Source organism: Crocodylus siamensis, chromosome 7 (genome assembly GCF_052110815.1).
Source record: "Crocodylus siamensis isolate JL-2025a chromosome 7, ASM5211081v1, whole genome shotgun sequence".
NCBI classification, from domain to species: Eukaryota; Metazoa; Chordata; order Crocodylia; family Crocodylidae; genus Crocodylus; species Crocodylus siamensis.
This window is the reverse complement of record NC_143401.1, coordinates 56,750,571-56,775,170: the sequence shown is the minus strand read 5'-3', so window position 1 is coordinate 56,775,170 and position 24,600 is coordinate 56,750,571. Positions and strand designations below refer to the sequence as shown.

General features: G+C 45.6%; 2 protein-coding genes across 5 annotated transcripts; one reads left to right on the top strand and one right to left on the bottom strand.

Moving 5' to 3' along the window:
* The first annotated feature begins 734 nt into the window (after window positions 1-734).
* EIF4EBP2 (eukaryotic translation initiation factor 4E binding protein 2) lies at window positions 735-24,341 on the top strand. Its single transcript, XM_090056692.1, has 3 exons — window positions 735-1,101; window positions 14,735-14,911; window positions 16,192-24,341. The coding sequence occupies exons 1-3, from the start codon at window positions 963-965 to the stop codon at window positions 16,221-16,223; spliced, it is 348 nt and encodes a 115-aa protein (XP_089912818.1). The 5' UTR covers window positions 735-962; the 3' UTR covers window positions 16,224-24,341.
* Window positions 8,930-14,182, bottom strand: LOC149859839 (uncharacterized). 4 transcript variants are annotated; one of them, XR_016443434.1, is made up of 4 exons: window positions 12,073-14,182; window positions 11,912-11,981; window positions 11,495-11,653; window positions 8,930-9,567 (listed from the first exon to the last, which is right to left on the bottom strand). XR_016443434.1 is itself a non-coding variant. In XM_090056690.1 (4 exons), exons 1-4 carry the CDS (start codon window positions 12,501-12,503, stop codon window positions 9,500-9,502), a joined length of 696 nt encoding a protein of 231 aa, XP_089912816.1. In that variant the 5' UTR covers window positions 12,504-14,173; the 3' UTR covers window positions 9,458-9,499. The 4 variants fall into 4 exon arrangements, 1 of the variants encoding a protein (XP_089912816.1); XM_090056690.1 differs by having other exon boundaries at window positions 9,458-9,567; window positions 12,105-14,173; XR_016443433.1 differs by having other exon boundaries at window positions 9,459-9,567; window positions 11,826-11,981; window positions 12,105-14,152.
* Window positions 24,342-24,600: the final 259 nt, after the last annotated feature.

The window sequence follows — 24,600 nt, the reverse complement described above, 5'->3', positions numbered from 1 at the left end:
GTGTACTGGCCTCCCACAGCTGCACTTCCGAACTTCACTGAGTGACCAGATGGGGAAAGTGTAAGAGAAAAGTTGTAGCAAAGGCCCAGAGGCAAGGATTTCTTAGGGTGATTGGTATCTTACCCCACAACTGTGTAGTAAAATTAGGCAAGCTGTTGAACGCAATATGCCTTTTGACAAATGAAGAATGTCAGAAATTCAAAAGCTTGTCTAACTATTGTGCAGTTGGCCTAATAAAAGATCCTTCTCTCTCAGGTGATGCAAGTCGTCTTTCCTGTCCCCTGCGGCAGCCTCTTCTGCCTTCTGGATGTTGCAGATTAATTCTGGGGCACAACGACCAGCCTGTGCTGCCTGTTCAGGGTTTGGGGGTTTTGCCAGTAACTTGTCCCGAGGCGCTTTACTGGCCCAACCAGCTTTTTGTGTGTGCTAGATGAACCTGGCCCCGCTACCCCCAAGCAGCGCTGCAATTACAGCCCCAGGGCAGGAATACGAGCGGCGTGTCGGGGCGTCGGGTCATGGAAGAGCCCGGGGGAGAAAGGAAAGCCCGGCCTGGCTGCAGACCCGGGAAGGCTGGCGGCCGCGCGACAGAAACCGAGCGAGCGCGACACGGCCGAGCCACGTGGCGGGCCGCCGCGCCCCTCGTTTCTCCTGTGTTTCAGTGCGGACAAGGAGGGGGCTTCCAGGAGGCGGAGGCGGAGGCAGGGCCGGGCCGGGCAGTCCCGCGGGTGCTCCTCCCCGCCCCGCCCTTCCTGCTGCTCGCCGAGACCGCGGGAGAAGGTGGCGGAGGAGGCGGGGGAGCGCGAGCCAGTGGCCCGGAGCGGAGCGGAGGCTGCTGCCACCCCCTGGTCCGCGCAGCGAAGCCGGCTCCGCCGCCCGCACCACCTCCCCCTCCTCCTGCTCCACTGCCCCGCCCCGCCCGTCGCCGCCGCCTCCCCCTGCAGCCGGGACAATAGAGCAGGGCGATGTCTTCCTCCGGCGCCCACCAGCACAGCCAGAGCCGCGCTATCCCCACGCGGACGGTGCCCATCAGCGACTCCGCGCAGCTACCTCACGACTACTGCACCACGCCCGGGGGCACCCTCTTCTCCACCACGCCCGGAGGTAACGCGTGGCCGGGCCCCTTGCGCGGGCAGGGGCGGCGGGGACGTGCCGCGGGCTCCCACGCCTTCCCCCGGAGCTGGGGAGGCCCGCCCGCCGCGGGCATGTTGGGTGTTGCCCTGTTGGAGAGGCCGGGGCCCAGCCCTCCTGCGCCGCTCTGGTGCGGGACGGGCAGGCAGATATTTGTAAACAAGGCCTCGGAGCCCGGGACGAGCCGGGACTGTTGCCCAGCAGGCCGGGGGGAGCAGGGGGAAGTCTCCCAGCAGCTGCAGCAGGGAGAGAAACGCGAACGGGGCCGGGAATGCGGGCGGCCCTGGGGCCTGCTCTGGGGTCGGGAGAAGGCTGCCCTCGGCCCTTCCCGCCTGAGACGTGCAGAGGAGCGTGGAGGGCTGCGTGCGAGGAAGTGCTAACTTTGCAGCCTAACACGGATGTAGTTGTGCAGCCCAGTTGTTTACCGTGCACAGGGCAGTGGCCTCCCCTGAGGCAGGTTCTTGGCAAACTAGGCCCCTCTAGCTTTATTGTCAGGCACAGGTTTTCTCTCTGTTTTTATTAGCAGAAGGGGTCCGTAGGAGCTAAGATGTAGGTGCACCAGAGATCACATTTGTATTTGAAAGCTTGACCAGTCCCCTCCCACCAGAGATCAGGCCAAATCACAAAATACAGTAGTTCCTTCCCCAGTAAAATCCATGCCATGTTATGTGACTTTAATAGAGGCTGACGTGTACATGGGATTCCTGAGCTAAATATTAGCTGTGTTTCTTTGGGGGTCCCCAGAAAGGCATTCGCATACATGCTTTGGGCAACAAAGACACTTTTGCTATTAAATAATTAAGTAGGAATTTTACAGTAGTTTTCAATGTCACTTTAAAAATAGCGCCCTAGTTCATGGCCTAGATCCTTGGTAAAGCTACAGGGAAAGAAAGTAGGGAAAGGTTCCTAGAAGATCTTGATCTTCTTTGAGATTAATCAGGACCAAAACAAAAATATTCGGGGTCATAAACTTACAGCTTTTGTATGTAGTTTTTCCCCAAGTCTCCTGAGACTTGTGCTTGTTTTCTATGCCACTGAAGCTGGATATTGTTCTGTTTTCAGTGTTGTCAGTGAGGTAGATCATAATTGTTGAATTACCATAGTTTGGATATGATAAATTGTAGTTGCGTTAATTACAGGCATTCCCTATCATTTTAATCTCATGCGTTGTTCCTCTTGTGCCTAACCGGGTTTTTGCTGTGGTAGGTTTTGGTAGGTATCTTTCTGTGAGTGTATAAGTTATTAACAGAACATCTTCCTGTTGCCTCTTCATTTGGTCAGCTGTGCTTGCATATTAATAGAGATCTAAAAGAAGTGCAAGTGTTCCTTCTTTGAGAATGTTATTCAGCTACAGATTGAGTGGTATGCATGAATTTTACAGGCTGTGTATAATACTGCCTGTTCTCCATCATGTCCCCTGTTTCTCATGTAGGGCACTTTTTCTGTAGTATCTATTCTTTAACTCCAGGGAATGCTATTAAGTGAGATGTTGAGTTTAAGTTTTTTGTGGTGGTTGGAGGCAGCTTATCATCAGTGGTCTGAACAGGTTGCTGTAAACTTTTAACAAAATACTGGGTAAATCCAGCCATGTTACCATAAGTAATGGCCACAAACTCCTGGAAGATCGATTCAGGCTTAACATTAAGATAAACTTCTTCACAATCAGGGTGTCCAGACTGTGGAATAAGCTCCAGAGGTGGTGCAATCACCTACCTGGGAAATCTTCAAGAGGAGACTAGACAGTGACTTGCTGGGGTCATCTGACCCCAGCTGTCTTTTCTGCTTAGTGCAGTGATCTAGTAGCCATAATATTCAGTACTTAATAAAGATCAGCTGGTAAGTGGGCCAGAGTATCCTTGTTTGCATGCAATTTAAATGCATTACTGTAAAAACTACAATGGGTTGTGAAATTCCCACTTGTTGTGACACTGCAGCATGTATTGTGATGATGATACCGCATCTTCAGAGAAACAAGAGATGGCAATAACTGTGAAAATTAAAACATGCATTTTGAGGAGACGGAGGAGGAGTGTCAGACCCAACAGGACCCCACCCCCAGTTGGTCTGCTGTGGGTTTCCCACTAAAGACAACGTAACAGGAAATTCCTATTGGTATGTGTTGTTTCATACTAAAAATTTATTTGGGAAGATAATATCCCTTGGGAATCCTTCATGTGTGCTGTGGCTGACGCAGTGAAACTGCCGTAGCTGTCAGAGTGATCATGCTGCAAAATACCTTTAATTGGAAGTAAGAGCAAAAAGTACAGGGGCTGTTTGAACCTGTGTAACTTAACATGCAGAGAGATGATGAGAGTGTTTCCCCTGCCCCCCATTGCCAATCTTTCCAGAATTGTCACTTGCAGCTTTTACCCAACAGAGTACACGAGTCTGGAGTTGTTGATTTGGCTTTTTTTTTTTTTTTTTTAGACTTGTATCTTGATGGGGTTGAAGTGGAAACAAAGTTCAGCTTGAGAAGGGCGTGCTGGAGAATTGGTAGCAGTCAATAGGTGCACTCAGATCACTGAATTCTTCAACAAGGAAAAGATGCATTAACTAAAGAAATTCAGGGGAGAGACGTGGAAATGATGGGAACAAGAATGATGAAAGTAAAGACAGGGCTGAGGAGAAATGTAGGTAGAATGAGGGAGAAATGAAGCGCTGGACCTCAGAAACAACCCTCTTCAAACCTAAAGTGTTTCAAATCTTATAACCTTACAGAATAGGAAAGTATTAAGAGTGACTCTCCCCCTCTCCCTGTTCCTCTCCAACAAACCATTTTACAGTGCCTCTGGGCTGTAGTAGCTCTAGCAGTTCAGAGAGTGGTTTAGACTGATACTACTTCTTTTACAAGTTTCCAGCTTCATATCAGTAACTCCCAGTCAGTAATAGAAATGTAAGCATTTCATTAATACTTTACAGGTTTGGATCCTAGAACATTGGACCCAAGTCTAATGTTAGGTGTATTTTTTTTTCTTTTTCTTTTTTTGCCACCTCACACTGGAAGGTTTTTTTTCCCCACCACCTCCCACCCATTCCTGATGCTTCTTATGGCCACATTTGAAAGCAGTGATTGAGTAGAAAGGTTATGAAAAGGAAGCATGTGCCCATAAAGCAGTGATAGGTACCCATTCGTGTCTTTTATTATTTTAAATTAATGGATAAATGTACCACAGAGGAAGTGAAGGACTTATGGAGCTAGCCTGAGCCAATGTACTGCATGCAGATATTCCTGCAAAGCAAGATTCTTCTTTCCAAGTGCTCAGGCCAGGACAGTCCAATCCCACCTTCAAGTACCTCTATCTGTGCTTTGTGCTATGTGGATATTCAACATGGTGGGTAGGTCTGTCAGTTAATCCAGCTCTGCATTATTAGGGGTCCCTGTGCTGGCCTTATCATTGGCCATCTCTAATCATGTTGTATACTTTGTGAAAACATGTCTGGTGTTGAGAACAATAGAGAGCCCCTCTCCTCTGCACTTTACACCCTTCATCAAAGGGTCTTGTTGTATGTTACAAAGCTGGAAGACATTTCTGTATTATTTATCCCTGTTCCACACATTGAAGCCCAGTCTTCCTTCGAGATTAACTGCTTTGCTTCAGTCTGCAGCAAGGAAGTGGCAGTGCTGAGCACAAAACGGATCAACTCTGCCTGCTACTGTAATCATCAGAATTGTTGTTTTTCAGAAATGTGCCCAGTTCAGAGGGCTGCTTCCAAATAATGTCACACTTTTGTCTGAATATTTTTCTGGTATAGTGACTGAATAGGAATTACCTAAAATAACTGAGTTTACAGACTGCAAATAATCTTTATTTTTAGTTTGTTTATTTTGCACATTATGATAGCACTCTGTATATGGTCATTTTCAGTGTTTCCTCTTTTATTCTGTACTTATTGGCATAGATTCATAAGTTGTAAGGCTGGAAGATCATCGGGTCCAGCCCCCTGCACCAAGAAGGAGAGAGAACTGGGGGTCAGGTGATCCCAACAAAGTGACTGTCCAGTCTCCTCTTGAAGATTTCCAGGGTAGGTGATTGGACCACCTCTGGAGGGAGCTTATTCCACAGTCTGGACACCCTGACTGTGAAGAAGTTTTCTTAATGTTGAGCCTGAATCGATTTTCCAGGAGTTTGTGGGCATTACTCCTGGTTTTCCCTAAGGGAGCCCTGGTGAAGAGTTGCTCACAGAGCCTTTGACTTACTCCCCTAGTGTAGCAGTAAGCTGCTTCCAGGTCCCCTCTCAGCCTTCCTTCCTCAGGCTGAAGAGTCCCAGATCCCTCAGCCTTTCCTCGTATGGCTTGCTTTTTAAGACTGATCCTACAGGTGGCTCTTCTTTGGACCCTCTCAAGCTTGTCCATGGCCTTGTACAAGACCAGCAAAGCATTTATCAAGAAAATAGAAACATAACTGTAAACACCTGCCTCTGGCATGAGGATTGTCAGCTACGTTAACTTTTTTAATTGAAAATTAGACTTCAGGCAAATAGTATCCTCTCTGTGTGTGGCACAGGCAAGATTAAACCTGGCTTTTCTGGAAAATAAGAGCTAGAACAGAGCCCTCAGGAACATAACCTTAGAATAGCAGAGACCCTGTGTAGAAGGGAGGGACTTCAGTGGGACAGAATCCTAGTTCAGAGCTTACGGGGGAACAAAAGTCCCAGAAGAGCCAGAGTATGGCCAGCGGAGAGTTCTGAATAAAGTTCAGAGACTATGGCTAGGATAGGTTGCCCCAATTTGTATAGTCTCTTTGGCCTTTGAAAAACAAATAGCACTCCTGTCCTTTTTAAGCCATGATAGTGTTTTCATTTTAATTTTAAATCACTGAATGTGATTTATCAGCTGTCAGGGTCCTTGAACATTTTTCTGGGGTAATTGAAATAGTTTTATAATATAAAAAATCCTGTCTTCAAGGACTTTTTCCTGCACAGTCGCTGGGAGTCTTTAAAAACCAGCTCAGTTCAAACTTTTCTGGCTCCAGGGCACCTTTATATATCTGAAGCTTCTGGTGGAGGATCCTTCTGAAAAGGCCAAGGTGAAAAGCAGGAGAAGAGCTTCTCAACTGCATGGCTTGTTTCTGTGAGGCTTCCTTGGAACATCTTTATCATTAGGTTAGACAATATCTATTGTTGTTATTATTACATTTCTCCCTGGCCTAGAGCCATTACTTTGGGAGGTTCATTTGCTAAACTTGTCTTCAGTTCCTGCTCCTAATTGGAGTTCTTTCTCAATGCAGTTCTCAAACAGAAGGTTAGTCTTAAGGCAGTATGTTTCTCCTATCTCTGTTCAAGGGAAACATCATGTAGATGTCTGTTGTCACCTAAAGTACACAAACATGCACAGATAGGTACCTGCTTAGATAGAAAACATTCCAAAGGAAATGGAGGGGAAAGGGAGAACTTCAGATGCCTTATTTCCTTATTGTTGATCTGAAATTGCTCTGATTTTTCCAGTCTGATATTTGCCCTGCAATTCAAATATGGAAGAGCTTTGTACAGGATACAAAGTAGCTTGTTCCTGAGCAGCTGCCTATGGGTGAGAAATATCACATGAACAAATAAAACAGGATAAAATTGCATAATGCTGGCAGGCACACCCTGTTTTTGGTGCCCAGCTGAGATGTGGCCTGTGCAAGGCCCATTGCTAAGAATAACAGTTTGGAGAGAGGCAAATATACAACTCTGTGTTAAAGTAACAAGGTGGGGGTTGTGTTTTGAGCCATTTAAACATTTATTTTTCAAGGGAACAGACCGGTGGTAAGACAAAATAATAAGCCTAACGTGAATAATAACTTTGGATTCTCCACTCCCCCCAAAATCCTATTCAGATAGCACTTAGTGATGAGTGTGTCGTCCCCTGCCCCAGGTAATGCATGTTTGTCAAGAGCATGAGGCTGGGGCACTGTCACAGAACTGTAACTTGCTGTTGTGAATCATAAATGGGTGCATGTAATTTTTAAATGTTTCTACTTAGCTTGCTTTTGACCATTAACCATACTGAAATATTGACACAGATGTGGGACTACAGAGATGTCTCAGGCTCATGTTTGTACCTATTCCCAGCGTGTCTTCTGAATTATTTGCTCAGTGTATAGTCAGCAAGCTGATTCCTGTCAGTGCTGCAGAGCTGCCTTCTGTCACCAAAATCCAATTCAGTTCTATCTCTAGGCCCTCTGTTGTGATGGATGAGGTGGGAATCTTCTCTAGTTTTTAAATACCCAGCTGATTCTGCAGCATTGACAGCTTTCAGAACAAGTTTTTTCCCCCAACTAAGCAGACCTGGTGGTAGAAGCTATCGACAGAAACTGAAAATGGGACCTGAAAATGACATTTCTCTGACCACTTAAAACTAAAAACAGCGTATGGTATTTTTTTGTACTTCTTACCTTGGAGTGCAGTCCTTGCATTTTTTTTAATTCTTGCCCTTGGCAATGCTGTTTCTGCTTTGGAATAAATTCTCCCTCCTCTAATGGACATTTGTAGGATAATTTAGCCCTGTTATTATGTCTAAAATATTCCCAGAGCTGCCTTGCCCCTTGGGTGATGGGAACTGATGTGCCCAAGTGATGATAAATGTTTTCTCCTTGAGGTAGAAGAGAGGGATTTGTTTGTGATGTCCTGGTGGAAGGTGAGTTATCTCTCTGAGCCCCAGGAAATGAATTGCTAGGTGTCTGGTATTGAATAGTTCCTCAGTGCTAACGAGTGTGTCCCTGCCACTGGAATAGGAAATCATGTCAATTCTGCCCCAACCTCTTCAGCCTAGGCAGAAAGCTCCAAGTTCACAAGATCCCAGTTAGTGACCTGCTGAACACTGCTGCAGTATTTCTTGCATTATATCAAGCTAAGTGTATTCAGAAATATGTTTCTGAACTGAATCATGTTAACTTCTCTCACCTGAATAAGAGAAGGTCATTGTCACTACTGCCAGTGACTCTCCTTTCTCTTTGCTTAACTGAACTCACCATAGTTCATCACAATTCTTCCTGTGGCCTACTGTTCTCTCCCTTCTCCTCTTGCAAAGAACAGATTTATTCTGGCTCTAGGGTTTCCATCCTCTCTCCCTTCTGTTTGTTCTTTGTTCCCTTTTCTTGCTACTCTGTCCTCCTCCCCAGTTCCCTGTGGTGGCCCTCCCCCCATTTCCTTTTCCTTTCTTCCTACCACCTTGTTGCTGAGTGCCTCTGGAAAACCCCCAAGAATCATCCTGACTTCCTCCCCTACAAATCAGTCTCTGCTGCCTTCAGATTCATAGATTCATAGATTCATAGATGCTAGGGTCGGAAGGGACCTCAATAGATCATCGAGTCCGACCCCCTGCATAAGCAGGAAAGAGTGCTGGGCCTACATTACCCCAGCTAGATACACATCCAACCTTCTCTTGAATACCCCCAGGGTAGGGGAGAGCACCACCTCCCTTGGGAGCCCGTTCCAGAGCTTGGCCACTCGAACTGTGAAGAAGTTCCTCCTAATATCTAATCTAAATCTGCTCTCCTCCAGCTTGTGGCCATTATTTCTTGTAACCCCCGGGGGCGCCTTGGTGAATAAATACTCACCAATTCCCTTCTGTGCCCCCCTGACGAACTTATAGGCAGCCACCAGGTCGCCTCTCAACCTTCTCTTGCGGAGGCTGAAAAGGTCCAGTTTCTCTAATCTCTCCTCATAGGGCTTGGCCTGCAGGCCCTTAACCATACGAGTGGCCCTTCTCTGGACCCTCTCCAGGTTATCCGCATCTTTCTTGAAGTGCGGCGCCCAGAATTGCACGCAGTACTCCAGCTGCGGTCTGACCAGCGCCCGATAGAGGGGAAGTATCACCTCCTTGGACTTATTTGTCATGCATCTGCTGATGCACGATAAAGTGCCATTGGCTTTTCTGATGGTTTCATCACACTGCCGACTCATGTTAATCTTGGAGTCTACTTGGACTCCAAGATCCCTTTCCACTTCCGTGCCACCCAGCAGGTCATTTCCTAGGCTGTAGGTGTGCTGGACATTTTTCCTCCCTAGATGCAGCACTTTGCATTTCTCCTTGTTGAACTGCATTCTGTTGTTTTCTGCCCACTTGTCTAACCTGTCCAGGTCTGCTTGCAGCTGTTCCCTGCCCTCCGGCGTGTCCACTTCGCCCCATAGCTTAGTGTCATCTGCAAACTTGGACAGAGTACATTTCACCCCCTCGTCCAAGTCGCTGATGAAGACATTAAAGAGTATCGGTCCAAGCACCGAGCCCTGCGGGACCCCACTGCCCACACTCTTCCAGGTCGAAACCGACCCATCCACCACAACTCTCTGGGTGCGACCCTCCAGCCAATTCTCCACCCACCGGACTGTGCAGTCATCCAAGTCACAGCCCCTTAACTTGTTCACCAGTATGGGGTGGGATACCGTGTCAAAGGCCTTCCTGAAGTCCAAGTATACGACATCCACCCCTCCTCCTGCGTCGAGGCGTTTTGTGACCTGGTCATAAAAAGAGACTAGATTGGTCAGGCACGATCTACCTGCCACGAACCCGTGCTGGTTTCCCCTCAGCATAATTTGTCCTGCCAGGCTCTCACAAATGTGAGCCTTGATGATTTTCTCAAAGATTTTGCCAAGGATGGAGGTGAGACTGACTGGCCTATAGTTACCCGGGTCCTCCTTCCTCCCCTTCTTGAAAATGGGAACCACATTGGCCCTTTTCCAGTCCTCCGGGACTTGACCCGTGCGCCACGAGCGTTCAAATATTCCCGCCAGTGGCTCTGCAATGATGTCGGCCAGTGCCTTCAGTACCCTCGGATGGAGCTCATCCGGGCCTGCCGACTTAAAGGCATCCAGTTCCTCCAAGTGACCCTGCACCACCTCAGGGTCCACGCATGGAAGTCTGGTGCCTTGCTGCTGCCTCCCTACACTCCCAGTGAGAGACTTGTCATGCCTCTCACTTAGGAACACTGAGGCGAAGAACTCGTTGAGTTCAGCCTTGTCCCCTCTGTCCGTCACCAATTGTTTCTGCCCATTTAGCAGGGGTCCTATTCCTCCCTGGGCCTTCCTTTTACTCCCTATATATCTAAAAAACAATTTCTTATTGTCTTTTACTTGGGTTGCCATCCTCAGCTCCATGGTAGCTTTGGCCTGTCTAACTGCCTCCCTACAAGCACGAGCAGAAGAGGTATATTCCTCTTTGGTGATCTCTCCCTGTTTCCACTTTTTATGTGCTCCCCTTTTGGCCCTTAGTCTCCCCAGGATTTCTCTGGTCAGCCAGGGAAGCCTCCTGGCCCCTTTCCCTCTTTTACCTCGCACGGGGATCGTCTCGCTTTGTGCGAGAAGGATAGCTTCCTTAAGGCACAGTCACCCTTCTTGGGCTCCCATCGTTTCAAAACTACTACTCTGCAGTGCATCCTTCACTAATCGCCTGAGTTTGCTGAAATCAGCTTTCCTAAAGTCCAGCACGTTCACCCTACTGGTTACCTTACCCACTCGACGCCTTATGTTGAATTGTACTTTTAGGTGATCACTGTCCTCCAGATGGCTACCGATCTGTAGGTCCCCTACTATGTCATCCCCCGTTGCCAATACCAGATCCAGTAAGGCATTCCCCCTAGTGGGACCATGTACCTCCTGCGTCAGGTGGAGGTCCTGTACACAGGTTAGAAACCTGCGTGAGCGGTGGGACTTTGCTGTCTGTGTCTCCCAGCAGATGTCCGGGTAGTTTAGGTCCCCCATGACCACCGCCTCTTTAGCTTTTATGGTCTCTGAGAGTTGCCTCAGGAGCCCCAAATCTATTTCTTCCCCTTGATGTGGGGGTCTGTAGCAGACCCCTACCACCAAATCCTTTTCTCCTTGACCCCCATGTAGCCTAACCCACAGTCCTTCTACTTCCTCATCCTTTGATTCTGTCTTGATGAGGGTTGATGTATATTGCTCCTTAACATAGAGCACAACCCCTCCCCCCCTTTTCCCCACTCTGTCCTTTCTGTACAATCTATAGCCCTCAATATGTACCGCCCAGTCGTGGGATGGATCCCACCAGGTTTCCGTCAGCCCCACTAAGTCGTAGTCGTTTAGTGCAACCAGGAGCGCTAGTTCATCCTGCTTGTTCCCCATGCTCCTAGCATTAGTATATAGGCACTTGAGCCCTGTGACTGGTGCTTTTGCTACCCCCTCGCTCCAAGTCCTAAAGGGCTTTTTGTCCCTAACCTTCCCGTTCCTTACCTGTGCCGTATTGCTGTCCACCCCCTGCCTTTCACGTTCCCAAAGCTCTCTTTCTTCAGGCTGGGCTGTCCTTGTGGGTGCCACCTGGTTTGGTGGTCCACAGCCTCCCCCACCCTCATCTTCCCCTCCCCCCGACGAGCCTAGTTTAAAGCCCGCCGGAGGAGATCCGCCAACCTGGAAGAAAACACACGCTTACCTTTGGGGGACAGGTGAAGCCCATCCCAGCTGAGCATGTCCCTCGTTGTAATGTGTGGGTCATTGTCCAGGAAGCCGAAGCCTGCCTCGAGACACCACTGCCGAAGCCGCCAGTTGGTCTCTCGGATGCAGTTCTCATGCCGTCTTCCACGTCCGTTCACTGGTAGGATGGAAGAGAATACCACCTGTGCACCAAATTCCCTCAGCACGCTGCCGAGAGCCTGGTAGTCCGCCATCAGGTGATCGGGGGTTCTCCTGGCCGCATCATTAGTACCCACATGGACAAGGACCATGGGGTAGTAATCGGTGGGCTTGATCCTGGCCTGGATTACCTCCGTCACATCCTGAATCTTAGCTCCAGGCAGGCAGTAGACCTCTCGTGCTGAAGGGTCCTGGCGACAAATGGGCCCTTCCATACCTCTCAGGATGGAATCGCCTATGACGAGCACGCGTCTCCTCCTCTTCTGGGTCCTCTCAGATCTCTTGATCTGTTTGGAATGTGAAGAATGTGGCATTTCTTCCTGCCCAAGGGTTTCCTCCTCCCTTTCCATCTCCTGCAGAGTCGCCAAGGCCTCGTACCTGTTCTCCAGTCGGACTGGAGAAGCTTGTACCTGCTCGCTGCGAGCCGCTCCGGTCCTGGCTGTGACCGTCTGCCACTCTGCCGTGGAGGTCCTTCCCTGGGCTGCTTCTTCCTTGGGTGCCTGGTCCTGCAGGGAAAGGAAATAACTGTCAATTTCCTCCTCCGCCTCCCTGATCCCCCTCAGCCTGCTAACCTCCTCCCGGAGCTCCCTCACCTGTGCCTCCAGAGCCCTAAGCCGGGCACCTGCCGGACAGGTGTGGGGGCTCCCAATCTCTGCCCCCCCCGGCCCTGCTGGGGATCCCCCGCAAGCCGGGAGGTAGGGGGACATCAGCTTCCCCATGGGCTCGGTCTGGGTGGAGGCCTCAGACCAGCCCCGGTTAGCCTTGTCCCCCTGGGCAGAGGCCCTAGCAGCACTCCTCGTAGACACCATTCTAAGCTGCTGTTTGTAGACCTGTGTGGTGTCTACGTCCTACCCGTACAGGAGTCCCACTCCTGGCCCTCCCAGCCCGCCCACCGGCGCGAACGCCTGCGCAAACGCAGCTCTATTACTTTTTCCTCCCTCACTTGCATGCCTATGGCCCTCACCATTTTTGGTGTCTCCTTATACCCATGCCATCACCACTTTTCAGCCCAGGATTTTACCAATTTTTTTTCCATCTGATATGAGCTCTCTGTTTATTCCCGCCCTTCATTCTTGGGACCAGCTCTGAGCTTTTTGGGGTAGAGGCCATCTTTTTGTTCTGTTATGAGCACACTTTGGCCTGGCTCTTATGACAGAAGCCCTAGATGCTACCACGTGCTATTACTACTCCTGAGTTGTCTTCATGCTGTTCATCTCTAACCTCTTGACTGTATCTTTGCAAGTATTTCTCCACTCTTGCTCCTTGGTCTTAATCAGACTCTCATTCTGCTGTTCATGTATAACTGAACATGCCACTATCTCATTTATCGTACAAAAATACTTTTTCCTCTGTGCTTCCTGCTTTTCTAGCTTTCAACCTGGCTGTCATCCCTGATCTTCCTCTCCCATTTGCAGAAGGGTGCACTGTTTCCAAAACTCATTACCTTTGTAATCTCCCATTTTAGAATTGCCAGGACTTTACCCTCCTTGCTCGCTTGCGTGACGGCCATCTTGTTCTCCTGTGTTCAAAGATGCTACAAAAGCCTATCTTCTTCATCTACTTTATCACATCCCTCTGAGTCCTTTCTTGGGCCTTGTCACACATCATTTCCTGTTCAAACTCTTCATACTTACATTAAGATATGTACAAGTGCTGACACTTTGGGAATTTTTTTATTTTCAGTTTTTTGTTTATTGGATAGTCTGTGTATTTGATTCCTTTAATTTTAAATAATACATTGTAGTACAGTGGTCTTAGTTCAGCTTGTGATCTCAGCTGGCAGGTGTCTACGTTTTAAATCATCATCCTGATTAGAACTAATGGGCACAGATGTTAACAGAGGTGATGATTAGTAGTTAACTATAATTGGATGCAACTATATATTGTCCTCACCCAGTAACAGTGGCCCCTTTAAATTTCAGTGGGGGCGCTTCCATGAAGAAGCTTGCATTATTTCTGGCTTGTTATCGTATATTACAGATAGGTGCCTGGACATTTGAAACCTTCCATTTTTCTCAGACACTGCCCTAAAAAGAAGGTATTTTAAGGGATCTGCTTCTGGATTTCCCAATGTTTTCAATGTTACATGGTAGTGAATCTGCTTGCCTTAACTGTTTGGGAAAATGGGGAGTATGTGTTTGTGGTATGTTAAAGAGAGCATTGAACAATTTGCAGTGAAGTTGTCCAGTGGTCCCTTTCTTTTATTATTTTGTTTGTTAAGAGGAAAATATTAAAATGTGGAGTGGAAGAGTGACAGTTATTGTGAAATAAGATTTATCTTTGGCATCCCAAAGCAGCTAAGCCTGTTTATTTTCCTCTATCACATTGAGATTGCAGTGAAGTGGTTCTTGGTTTTGGATTCTTCCAACATAGATTAATAGATGTTAGACTAGAAGAGACCTCTTGAGATCATCAGGTCCAGCCCCCCTGCACTTGGGCAGGAAAGAGTTTGGGGGTCATATGACCCCAGCAAGGTGAACATCCAGACTTTTTTTTTTTTTTTAAGGTATCCAGAATAGGTGATTGTACCACTTCTGGGGAATTGAGACAATCAAACAAATATTAAGATGAGATGGTTTCCAAATGCTGATATTGGCTCTCAATGTCACAAGGAGAGTCCTTTCTTATAAGGTAAGATGGATGTCAGCATGAGGCCTCCAAAAGCCCGTTTATCATTAACATTCTTCAGTTCTGAAAGCTGCCTATTGTGCCTTTCCTTCTTGTAGGGTCTGATGAAAAGCAGTGGTAGAGTAGGCCCTTCTAACCCCTCCCTATAAGAGTGGAAGGGAAAAAAAAGGCCTCTGAATTAAGAGAGAAAAAGCAGTGCTGCTCAGTAAAATATAGGGTAGCAAGGAATGCTTGGAGTCTTTATGACAGCTCTTAAGTGGAAATGCCTCTCATCACAAACAGCACCAGTCTGGGGGCGAGATTCCAAGTGCCTCTTCTCCTGAACCCTGCTAACATAGGCATAGCGTTATCAATTCCAGCCCTATGTGCATTCTTACACACTGATTTCTCTTTTTGTCTAACTGTGTTCTAGGTACCCGAATCATCTATGACCGCAAATTTCTGTTGGATCGCCGCAACTCTCCTATGGCTCAGACCCCACCGTGTCATCTCCCAAATATTCCAGGAGTCACCAGTCCTGGCACTGTGGTTGAGGATTCCAAAGTGGAAGTAAACAATCTGAACAATCATGATGGGAAACCTGCAATGGGTAAGAGTGTGGATGGTGGCAATGGTTGTTACTGCATTTAACTTCCAGTATAGCTTTACCAGATCTTAAGCTGAGAGATGATGATGATGGTGAGTTTATTGCAAATAGCTACAGCATGAAATTAACATGTTGATTTCCTTCCTCTGAGTCACCAGTGTAACCAGTATAACCACACTGCTGAACTATATTACAATGACTGTAAGTTATAGAGACTGCAAAATAAACTGGTTTAGTTTCAGTTTCAGAAATATTTAACTTGTGCATGGCTTTACTCTTCCCCTAATGAAACATTTTCGTCCTGAAGCTATGAAATTAAAGAATTATGTTTTAGATATTTGCATCCAGTCTGTTTATGTACAGCAGTCTGTCACTTGCATATTAGCAGTTTCCACACACCATCACCGGTCATCATGAAATGGATCTGACCTGTGCAGAGAGACCCTGAGCTAACTCTGTATATACTAGCCATGATAGCTGCACTTTCAGTGAAACAGCAGCACTGCTGCTGCTCGACAGTTAACATGTTCAGAGCTAGTTGATGTCTGCAGTATACATTACAAACAGGCTACAAAGAAACTAAGCTGCAGGACTGCCCGTGAGGGAAAAGGGTTGTGTAGTAGAGCTGTGGGACTGCATGTGCTGGGGGAGCCATGAAACTGCCCATGGGGGTGGGGAGATGGGAGGACTGTGGATCTGCAGTGTGTAGAGCAGAGCAGATGTAGCAGCAGCTTCAGGCAGAAGCAGGTCCCACAGCCCACCTTCCACCCTGCCGTAGACAATGGGTCACTCAAGTAATCTTTTTTTTTTTCCCCCCCTTCTTCTTTCCTCCTTAATGAGCTATGGACTAGCAAAATTAATTAGCATGCATGTTGCTGTAAACATATGTAGGGAATCATTAATCTAAGCAGTAACAAGCACTCTTGTATTAAAATTGGGGCCATTAATGACTTCTACAAATGAAAAAAATTGACCAAAAGCCATGAGTCTGGTGGTTTTATAGCTAGGAACTTAAACGAGCTGTCATTTTTAACACACTTGCACTTGCATTCAGAGTGACTGCTGCATGTCCACAGCCTGGCTTTCTACAGCAGATAATCTGTTTTTGTTCCAGCTACCATGCTGAGTTAATTACTGGGCATATCTGATGACAATATGTATGTAAAAATAAAAACAAAGTATGGTTAGGAAGTGGGTGGGGAAGTGGAGGGAGTTTCTCCTTCCTCTTGAGGACTTATAGAGATCTCTATCCAGCACTGCTCTCATTATTCTTCTTTTTCCAGGGGATGATGCTCAGTTTGAAATGGACATCTGATCACCACAGAGGGTAACCATGGAGAAGCAGCAACTCCTGATACCTGTGCATATGTGATTTTGGCTAATAGGATCAGTAATCAAAAGCTGGAAGAAGCAGCAGCAGTTTCCATTAGAATCCCCACCTCGCCTTCCAGGTGCCAAAGGATAAGACCAGGTCCCCAGTCCTGTTCCCCCTTTTTCCTCCCTCTACATTGCCTGTGACTGGATGGAAGCCCTTGTCAAATTTAACTGAGCTGAGGAACATGCCGAGTGCAACCTTGGCTTCTCGCACTTTAAAGGCAACCTGTCAAACCATGCACAAGCGAGAACATACCTCCAGCACCAATTGGATATTTATTGTAAACAACAAAGGGGCCAGGGAGCAGTAAGTTTATGCTGAGTGAATATGGCATTGTTTCTGCTCTCTTCCTTCAGCGTGATCCCAGTTCACAAATGGCTTGTGTGTGCACAGTAAGTAACTGTGTCTCAGATGCTTTCAGTCACTCAAGTTTTAGAAATCGCAAGGAGTAGTGGGAGATAGTAAAGGGTCTGCTCAGTCTGAGCTCCTTCACCTCAGTGGGCAGCACACTCATTTCACCTGCGTTCTAGCCCTTCCTCTCTCCATGACTCTGTTTGTAATGTGTCTTGCAGCGGTAACGTGCATTCTCTCTTCAGATGAGAGAGCCTTTTAATTCATTGTTTTGCACCTCCTTGGTTCCCCCTGCCCCAACTTCCTGTTGAATAATGCTTTTTAATATTAAGTGTATTTAGAGAGAGGCATCAACTTGGTATGCTGCTGCTTCTTCCTTTGCCCACCTCATCCCAAAGGAAAACCACCCACAAACTCCAGTTTGCAAAAGCTTAACTCCTCTGCCTCCTGAGTGTTTTTGATGAATAAGTCCATCGACACTAAATCAAAACAGGAGTTTTTGGAGATATAACACAGGGGAGGAGGAGAGGGGGGCAGATTATCAGATCTCCTCTATGCTGTTTATCCTCAGCACTTTTTCTCTGTTTTTTGCCCCTTGGTAGTTTATCCTGCTTTCTCTTCTAGTCCACGTTGTAGACTATTATATTAAAGGTACTTCAGCAGTTGTTTATTTTTGACACCTCCCGTCCTATGTGCATTAGGAGCAGTATTTTTTCCCAGTACTGGTTTTAATAAATATGTTTAATATTAGCCCTTTCAGAACCCCTCCCATCAAAAGGAAAAAAATGCCAAGTGGCTTCTGAGCAACAGCAGGTCTGATCCAAACTTACACCCTCCTTCTCCATTCAAAGTTCACGGTGCTGCTTTAGTTTACTAGCTCCAAGCCTCTCTTAGTTAATGTTTTTTGGGTTTGCTGCCTAAGAGTTTTACAAGTCAGCCAATATAAATGAGCTTCTGCGAATGGGCAATTTTTTTTAGTCCCATGATCTCCAGTACTTACTCCTGTCTCTGTTTTACAAAAGGGGTTGGTAGGAAACCAAACCCACAGTGATTGGCTAGTGGATTTTACCAAGAGGGTGGTACTCCAGGCCAAGTCCTCTCTGGTGAGAGCCACTTAAAGGGTCTGTTTTAGTTGCTGATGGCATCAGTTGGACCTTTGCTGAATGCGTTCCATTGACTTGCTAATTGGCAGACTTTCTAACACCTTGGTTGGAAATCTACGCAACTCCATTATAAATTGGAAAAGACCCTTCTTTTCTCTTTGGGTCTGTTAAAGGGGCACTTTACTAGTAAAATACTTCTTGGTGGGGGAGGAACATCTGAAAAGCTGTAATTTTCCCTATTCTCCTTCAAAATGTGAATAACACAGGAGCAAAAGCCCTTTGTAATGTTTGATCTCTCAGGAATAGGCTCTGTCTGTAGTGTAGCTAGGAAATGCAGGGTCTCTTAAGTTTGGTGATGGTCAGAAAAGTGACTAAAATAACATCTCTAGTCCTATGTTTATTCTGGCATGATTCACCTATGTATAGCATGAAGGACACTAGAGAAAACTGCTGTACTATATGATTCCCATGTTGAGTCTGTTCAGCTCAGTTATCTCTAAAGGGCACTGCAAGTTCAGCCTGGTGCTAGCCCATGGGTTATTTTTTCATTCTGCTTCATGCATCATCACCAGCAGTAGTCTCAAGCGTTTAGCTAGCTGTTTTAGAGATGAGGCAGAATACAGTGCAACTTGATTTTTGCAGTGCTAATAGTAATAAAAACTTGGGTTTGTCCATGTATTAAGCAGGCTTGACATGGGAAACGCAAGAAGGAAGTGTCAATGCCATGGGCATTGTTAGTCACTTTTCCCATCAGAGTGATTCTCCTTATTTTGGTGAAGGGGTAACTCTTCCAACCATTGCACAGGGTTTCAGCTGTTTTGGCTTTTATAATAACTGTTGTGCAGCTGACGCACTCACAACAAGGAAAACATTTTTCTACGAGTGCAGTACAACAAGAGCTTCCTTTCTACCACAGTCATGTTAACGTGTATTGGCAGAGGCCATTTTGACTTCTTGCTGCATTTTTTTTAAATACCTAAATAAGAAACAAATATCCAGAGGGAAGGATGATCTTGTGTGTAAAGCTGGGCTAGGAATATGGGTAATTCTGGGTGTTCCTGGCTATGACACAGATTTCCTGTTTAACTTTAGGCAAGTCACTTAATCTCTTTGTGCTTCAATTCCCTATATGTAAAATGGGGATAATAGTACTTCCCTACCTCACAGGGGTGTTGTGAGGACAAATTTAATTGATCTATGAGATGCTCAGATGAGGTTTTAGAAAAGCCTAAAAATATTTTCAAAAGTGCAGGAGGTTGGTTCAGTCTTGTCACAAATGCAGCAATGGTATTCAAACACCAGCATTTGCCATGACAAGTCTCCACTCTCTTGTGCTTTATTTCTTCCCCACAACTCCTCTGGCCATGGTGTGGTGCCAGGGAAAGTGGCAACGGAATAAAAATAGTGCACTCAACCCTTCTAGCTTTGCTGGGCGGCTTTGAAAAAGGTGTTCTTACCTGTTTTGCTCAGTTCTGTGTCTATAACCTTAATGTCCTCTAAGAAGTTATTCGTTCTGCACATAAACTTTCAATTTCATTTTTGTGCCTCCTGCTGCTGATCACAGTGATCAGTGACATGTGACACCAGCAATGTGGGGTGGATCCCAGCATTGGAGACTAAACTAGTTTCCATTCTGGTGTTGTAATGGTTGAATCAAGCAAAATCTGAACATCATTGCTTGTGGTTTAAAATGACACTGTCAGGTTAAAGATGGTATTTTTAAAACATGTTGTTTTCTGTAACTAATAAAACTGATAAAAAAACTAATCTAATCTATTTTCACCCTCTATAACACTTGTTTACTACTTTCACTATGCCTAGCTTCCACAAAGAAAACAGTGTGTTCACTTTCTCTCTGGATTTTAACCAGCATGTGCAGATACACTTAGATACAGACACAGTCCTCTGCTCATTAAAATGAAGGGAAGGTAATGGAAACATTCCCATTTGTTAATTCTGATTTTATGTAATAGCCTCAAGTGTTTGTGCCCCAGACCTTGCAGAGCAGATTCTTCCTTATTACCATTGCTTTGCACTACCCAAGCAGTGCCCTTTAAAGCTGCTTACTTTACTACTGGAGGGATCTCCTTGGGTGTTGCAGAACCACAAGAGCAGTTCCTACATCCACCCTCTCCTTGCATCCAGCAAGGCCAGGAGAGAGAGTGCCCGAGGTCAGGGAAGTCCTCAACTGCTGTATTGGCCTCTTGGCCTACTCTAACTTGCGCTTTGAGGGAGTACCTGTAAGACTGAGGAGCACAAAGGTAGCTTACAACCATCTTTCCCTTGCATCATCTCTCTCTCTCTCTCTCTAGCCCTTACTTTTAATCATTAAAACAGGTCTTGGATAACACATTGCATTAGGGAAGGATTCTGTTCACATGCAGGGACCTGGGCTCACATTATAAACCTAACCATAATGGAAAATCAGTCCAACAACCTTCTCCTAATGCCTGCTGCTGCAGTTAAATTGATCTGTTGTAGGGGATTCCACCCCATCATCTTTAGGGCCAAAGTCTTCATGTAGACCAGGATTTGGGAAACCTAAAACACTCCTACTGAACTAAGTTCAAAAGCATGTTCTGCTCCTGGTTTGGAAAAGCAGCATTTCCAACTGTCTATGGCCTCAGTGGTTTTCAAAATTGATAAGGTAAACTGGTTTTAAAACCAGTTATGTGAGTTTTAGGAAAATTTACTTGTGTACACCAGGCCAGTCTGAGAGGATTGGGCAGTTCAGGAAGACATGGGGATGAGATTACCAAGGGAGGTGAGGTGTAGGTCAGGATGGAGGTGTCTCGCTATGGCTGCTGGAAGATAAATTTGTTTAACACAGTCTCATTCTGGCTGGCTGTAGCCAAGAAGTCTTTGCCTCCATGAAACACCAAACTCTGACATATAAAAAGAAGTTTAAAATAGATCTCTTTAAACTATTGCATCCTTCTTTTCAATACTGCTGTGGGTTCCAGTGACTTGTGATAGACACTGATACAGGAAGGCATCTGTTTTGGTCTCAGCCTCTGCCATTATCCCTTTCAGCTTCTCTCCACTGCCCTATGCTCAGGGACTCTCCCTGCCTCCAACACTTGGTGGGGAGAGGGGGAAGCTTGTTTAAAAATAACTAATTTTTGTCTTTCAAATGACCTGCTTGCCTGATCCCAGTTTTCCCATACTTAGTTTGGATTTATTTTTTATTTTGTTGCCTTGAGTGGATTAAAATGTTATGGTTTTTCCTTTTTAAAAAAGAAACTAATAGAACAATAACAGAGAACTCAAAAGATGCAATATTGCTTATTCATGAGTACTTTGGGTTTAAATAAATGTTTTGCCATTCCTGCCCTTTCTGCTCCCTCATACTTGTGCTGAGGGAGGTTTGCATAGCTTTGAAAGAGCAACTAGACTAATATAAGCAAGTGACTGCATATTTATGTTGAGCAACAGTCACCTATGTTGTAGAAATAAACTTTTAAGGAGACTTCAGATCTGAGTGCCACCCATCTCCCCATCATTGTTCATCTAACCATTGTCAATTTGTTTCATTATTTTGAATGTGGTACTCTTTGATTAAAAGATGAGTCTTAGTCCTGCTATGAAGTTAGAAGAAAGGATCTCTGACAGTGAGGCTCCCTGAAAGCGAAGAGCCGTGGCACAGGTGGAGGGGTCCATGCTAGTGGAACTGATTGTAGAAGCAGTGCTGAGGGTGGAAGAAGTGAGGGACTGAGTACCTTTGGGGAAAGAGTTTCTTTAATGGGTTTTATTTCGTGGGGATATGCCAGGGAATGAGATTCCACCCAAAGCAAATCTCTTGGACTTGTAAATAGTATTGCATCAACTACTGTTAAGCTCTTTCCAGCTTCTGCTGAATTGGTTGCACTGGAAGCATTGTTTCCTTTTCTTATCTGAAAGGAAAGTATGCTTCTGGAAATACTTGTCAGCTGCTTTGTAGTGCTGAGAGAGAGTGGCAGAACAATTAGCAATAAGTCTATTTGTGACAGTCCCAAGACTCCAGAGTGTTCACAGTTCCAAAAACACGCTTGTTTTCTTTTCAAGCTTTGGTAATAGATACAACTCGGTGACAGCTCAAATGTGCATTTCCATTGTGAATTACTCTGTTCTATGATCTAGTTAAGATGCCTGTGTGCTCTGGACCTGTTACCACCTAGATCAGCTTCCAAGGGAAGGATAAAACAATTTCCATTTACACCTGCTCTGAACGGTGAGCATCCCTTTTGCAATTACCCTTTCATCTCTGGGCACTAGGAGTAAAATACCAATTACCAGTAAACAAGTTTGATCTGGCGGCTTATCTAGGCTCCTACACTTCATTGCGACTGGTAGCATGTCAGGGGAGGCCTGAGGAATGGCTAGCAGTACTGTTAGTCACTGTTGCTATAAATTAGATGTGTTTGGAATTATTTGTAAAAAATCTTCCTGACTGTTGCTTTTGTCTCTCTCACGCCTGCCTGGTGTTATCAACTCTCTGAAAGTGGCTGTCAAATTTTCCGTATCTGTGTTCTCCTTCCTACCACAAGGCAGAAAAGATGCCAGGAAGCAAGAGTGAAGCTGTCCTTTCTTCCCCAGCTGTGGCAAACTTAAAATGCCCCCCAGTTTTAGGAACCTCAGCAGTTTGCAGTCAGACTCAATAAACTGGATGCGCTAGGCTTGGTTCCATACCAGTAAACTAACGTATGTAATTAATTCTTTTTGCATGTGTATCTTCTAGTATAGTATTTTCAGTTCCCCATTTTAATCTTCAGGGGGCAGGGTGATCCAGCATGGAATTGGCTCATGCTTAAAGAAACCACACCTCATAACTGGCTTACAGGCTGGTCTGATAATTCCCTGGTTCCATAGTTTTGTAGGAAACTTATAAATGATCCTGGAAAATGTGGACCTTGTGTCCATATGCAGAATTCAGTCATCAAGAGATGAAAAAATTCAAACACTTTGGTTAAAGAAAGGACTACTACATCTTTGGGAAGAGAGCATGGTATCCAGATAACGTTCATTCAATTTCGCTTGCATCCATGACTGAATTAGCTTTATCAACTTCAACTGGTAGCTTTTCTCATTAGTCCCCAAACCTTCCCCATTCAAAGGAGGTGCTTAGGGGTTTTGTTGGTACATATCAGCATGAGGTGCCTAACTGTTCTTTTGTTCACTGTCCTGTCTTCCTGAGCCTTCCCTTTAGGATCTAGTATTTCTGTCCCAGAACCCTTAGTGCCTATTATCTGTAACAATTCTGCTCCTAACTAAATTTTTTAAAATCAGTCATTGACAAAGTGATGATTAACCTTATCTGCCTACTCTGTATTAATTTTCCATGAATCATGATCTCAACACAGTGTTAAAATACTAGATTACTTTTGTGGTGGGACTCAAATGGCATCACAGACACAGGGCTTGTGCACTTTCTTCTAGTAACCTACAAGGCCCTAGGAATATATACTGAATCCTCTAGCTGTCAGTGCCTATCTCTGCTTCCCTCTCTTTTCCATGTTATGAAAGGAGTCCCTTATGAACTGCTGGAGGTCTCCATTATGGTTTGGTAGGGGATGCTCTGATGTGGTAAAGTTGAGATTTCTTGAAGGCTTTATAGCACACCTCTCACAATGTCCTGTACTTCAGACTAATCCCTCTGCCCTGCTTCCTTTGCACATGGATTGGCATGACTTTTCATTTATGTTGTAAAATTACATATAACACTGGCAGCAGTTGAGAGGTATGCTTTCATCTTCATTAAATAAGAAATCTCTGCCTCAGATACTGAAAGCGTGTGTGAGTGAGTGCAAATATAAATATGTATATGTGTGTGGGCGGGTCGTTATAACACACACAAATAGAGAGATACAAAATAAATATATTTTACTTAATCCAAGGAAGTCTGTTAGATTCTTGGATAGAAGCACCACAGGGAAGACTTGCTTTGCTAAGCAAGAAGAGCCAGCCGCTGCTGTGCACAGCATCTGTTTTAGCGGTGACTCTTCGCAAGGCCTGCTCTAAAAGCCAAAATCCAAGGATAACTAACTTAAAACAGGAGCCATGTGGAACATGCACCAGGAATGAGCTTTAACTGTTGTTCTAATCATACAAGGAGTGAAAACTCGAGGGCAGTGAGAACCTAGGCCCAATTGCTGCTGGGGATAGCACAGGAATTCCCCACCCTTTTTCCCAGGGCAGTGCTGTGAGATGGTGATCCAGTGCCTTTCTTTACCTCAGACAGGAAGACAACTTTTGCAGCAATGTGAAACAGCTGTTTCTTGGTCTGTGAAGGTGTCTTTGGAGAGCAAGGCCAATAATATGATTTATAGGTATCCTTGATACATTTTAAAATTCAGTGATTTAAAAACAAATAACTTTTTCAAAATGCCCTGCTCCCAGCTCCTCCTCTTCACCCTTTCCTGTCCTACCCCATCAGTCCTCTTCAGGTTTTTTTTTTAAATGTGGTTCTGGGTGAAAAGCAGAAACTGCCTGAGAAGTCTTTGGGCAACCTCTGTACAATTCAGTTTTTTTAAAATGTCCTTTGAAACAGGTATTTGGAAAAAAAACCAAAAGCTCTCACCGATGGTTGCTGTTACGATGAGATCAATAAAGATCTAGATTATATTAAGCTGTATTGTTGAGTTTTCTTTTAGCTGTGGTAAGTTTCTAGTCTGTGAAAGAACAGCCTGGGTTACAGTTATATGGACGCACCACTTTAAACTGATCCTAAACTTACTTTGGTTTGAAAGTCCACATGAAAACCTTTAAGGTATTATGGGGCCAGTATTATACATTTCCCTGGCCCCATAATACCAGCAGGGAGATTCATACCTGCCCATTTTGCCCTCTTATTTCCTGGACCTTCTAGCTACCTCCTTAACACACCC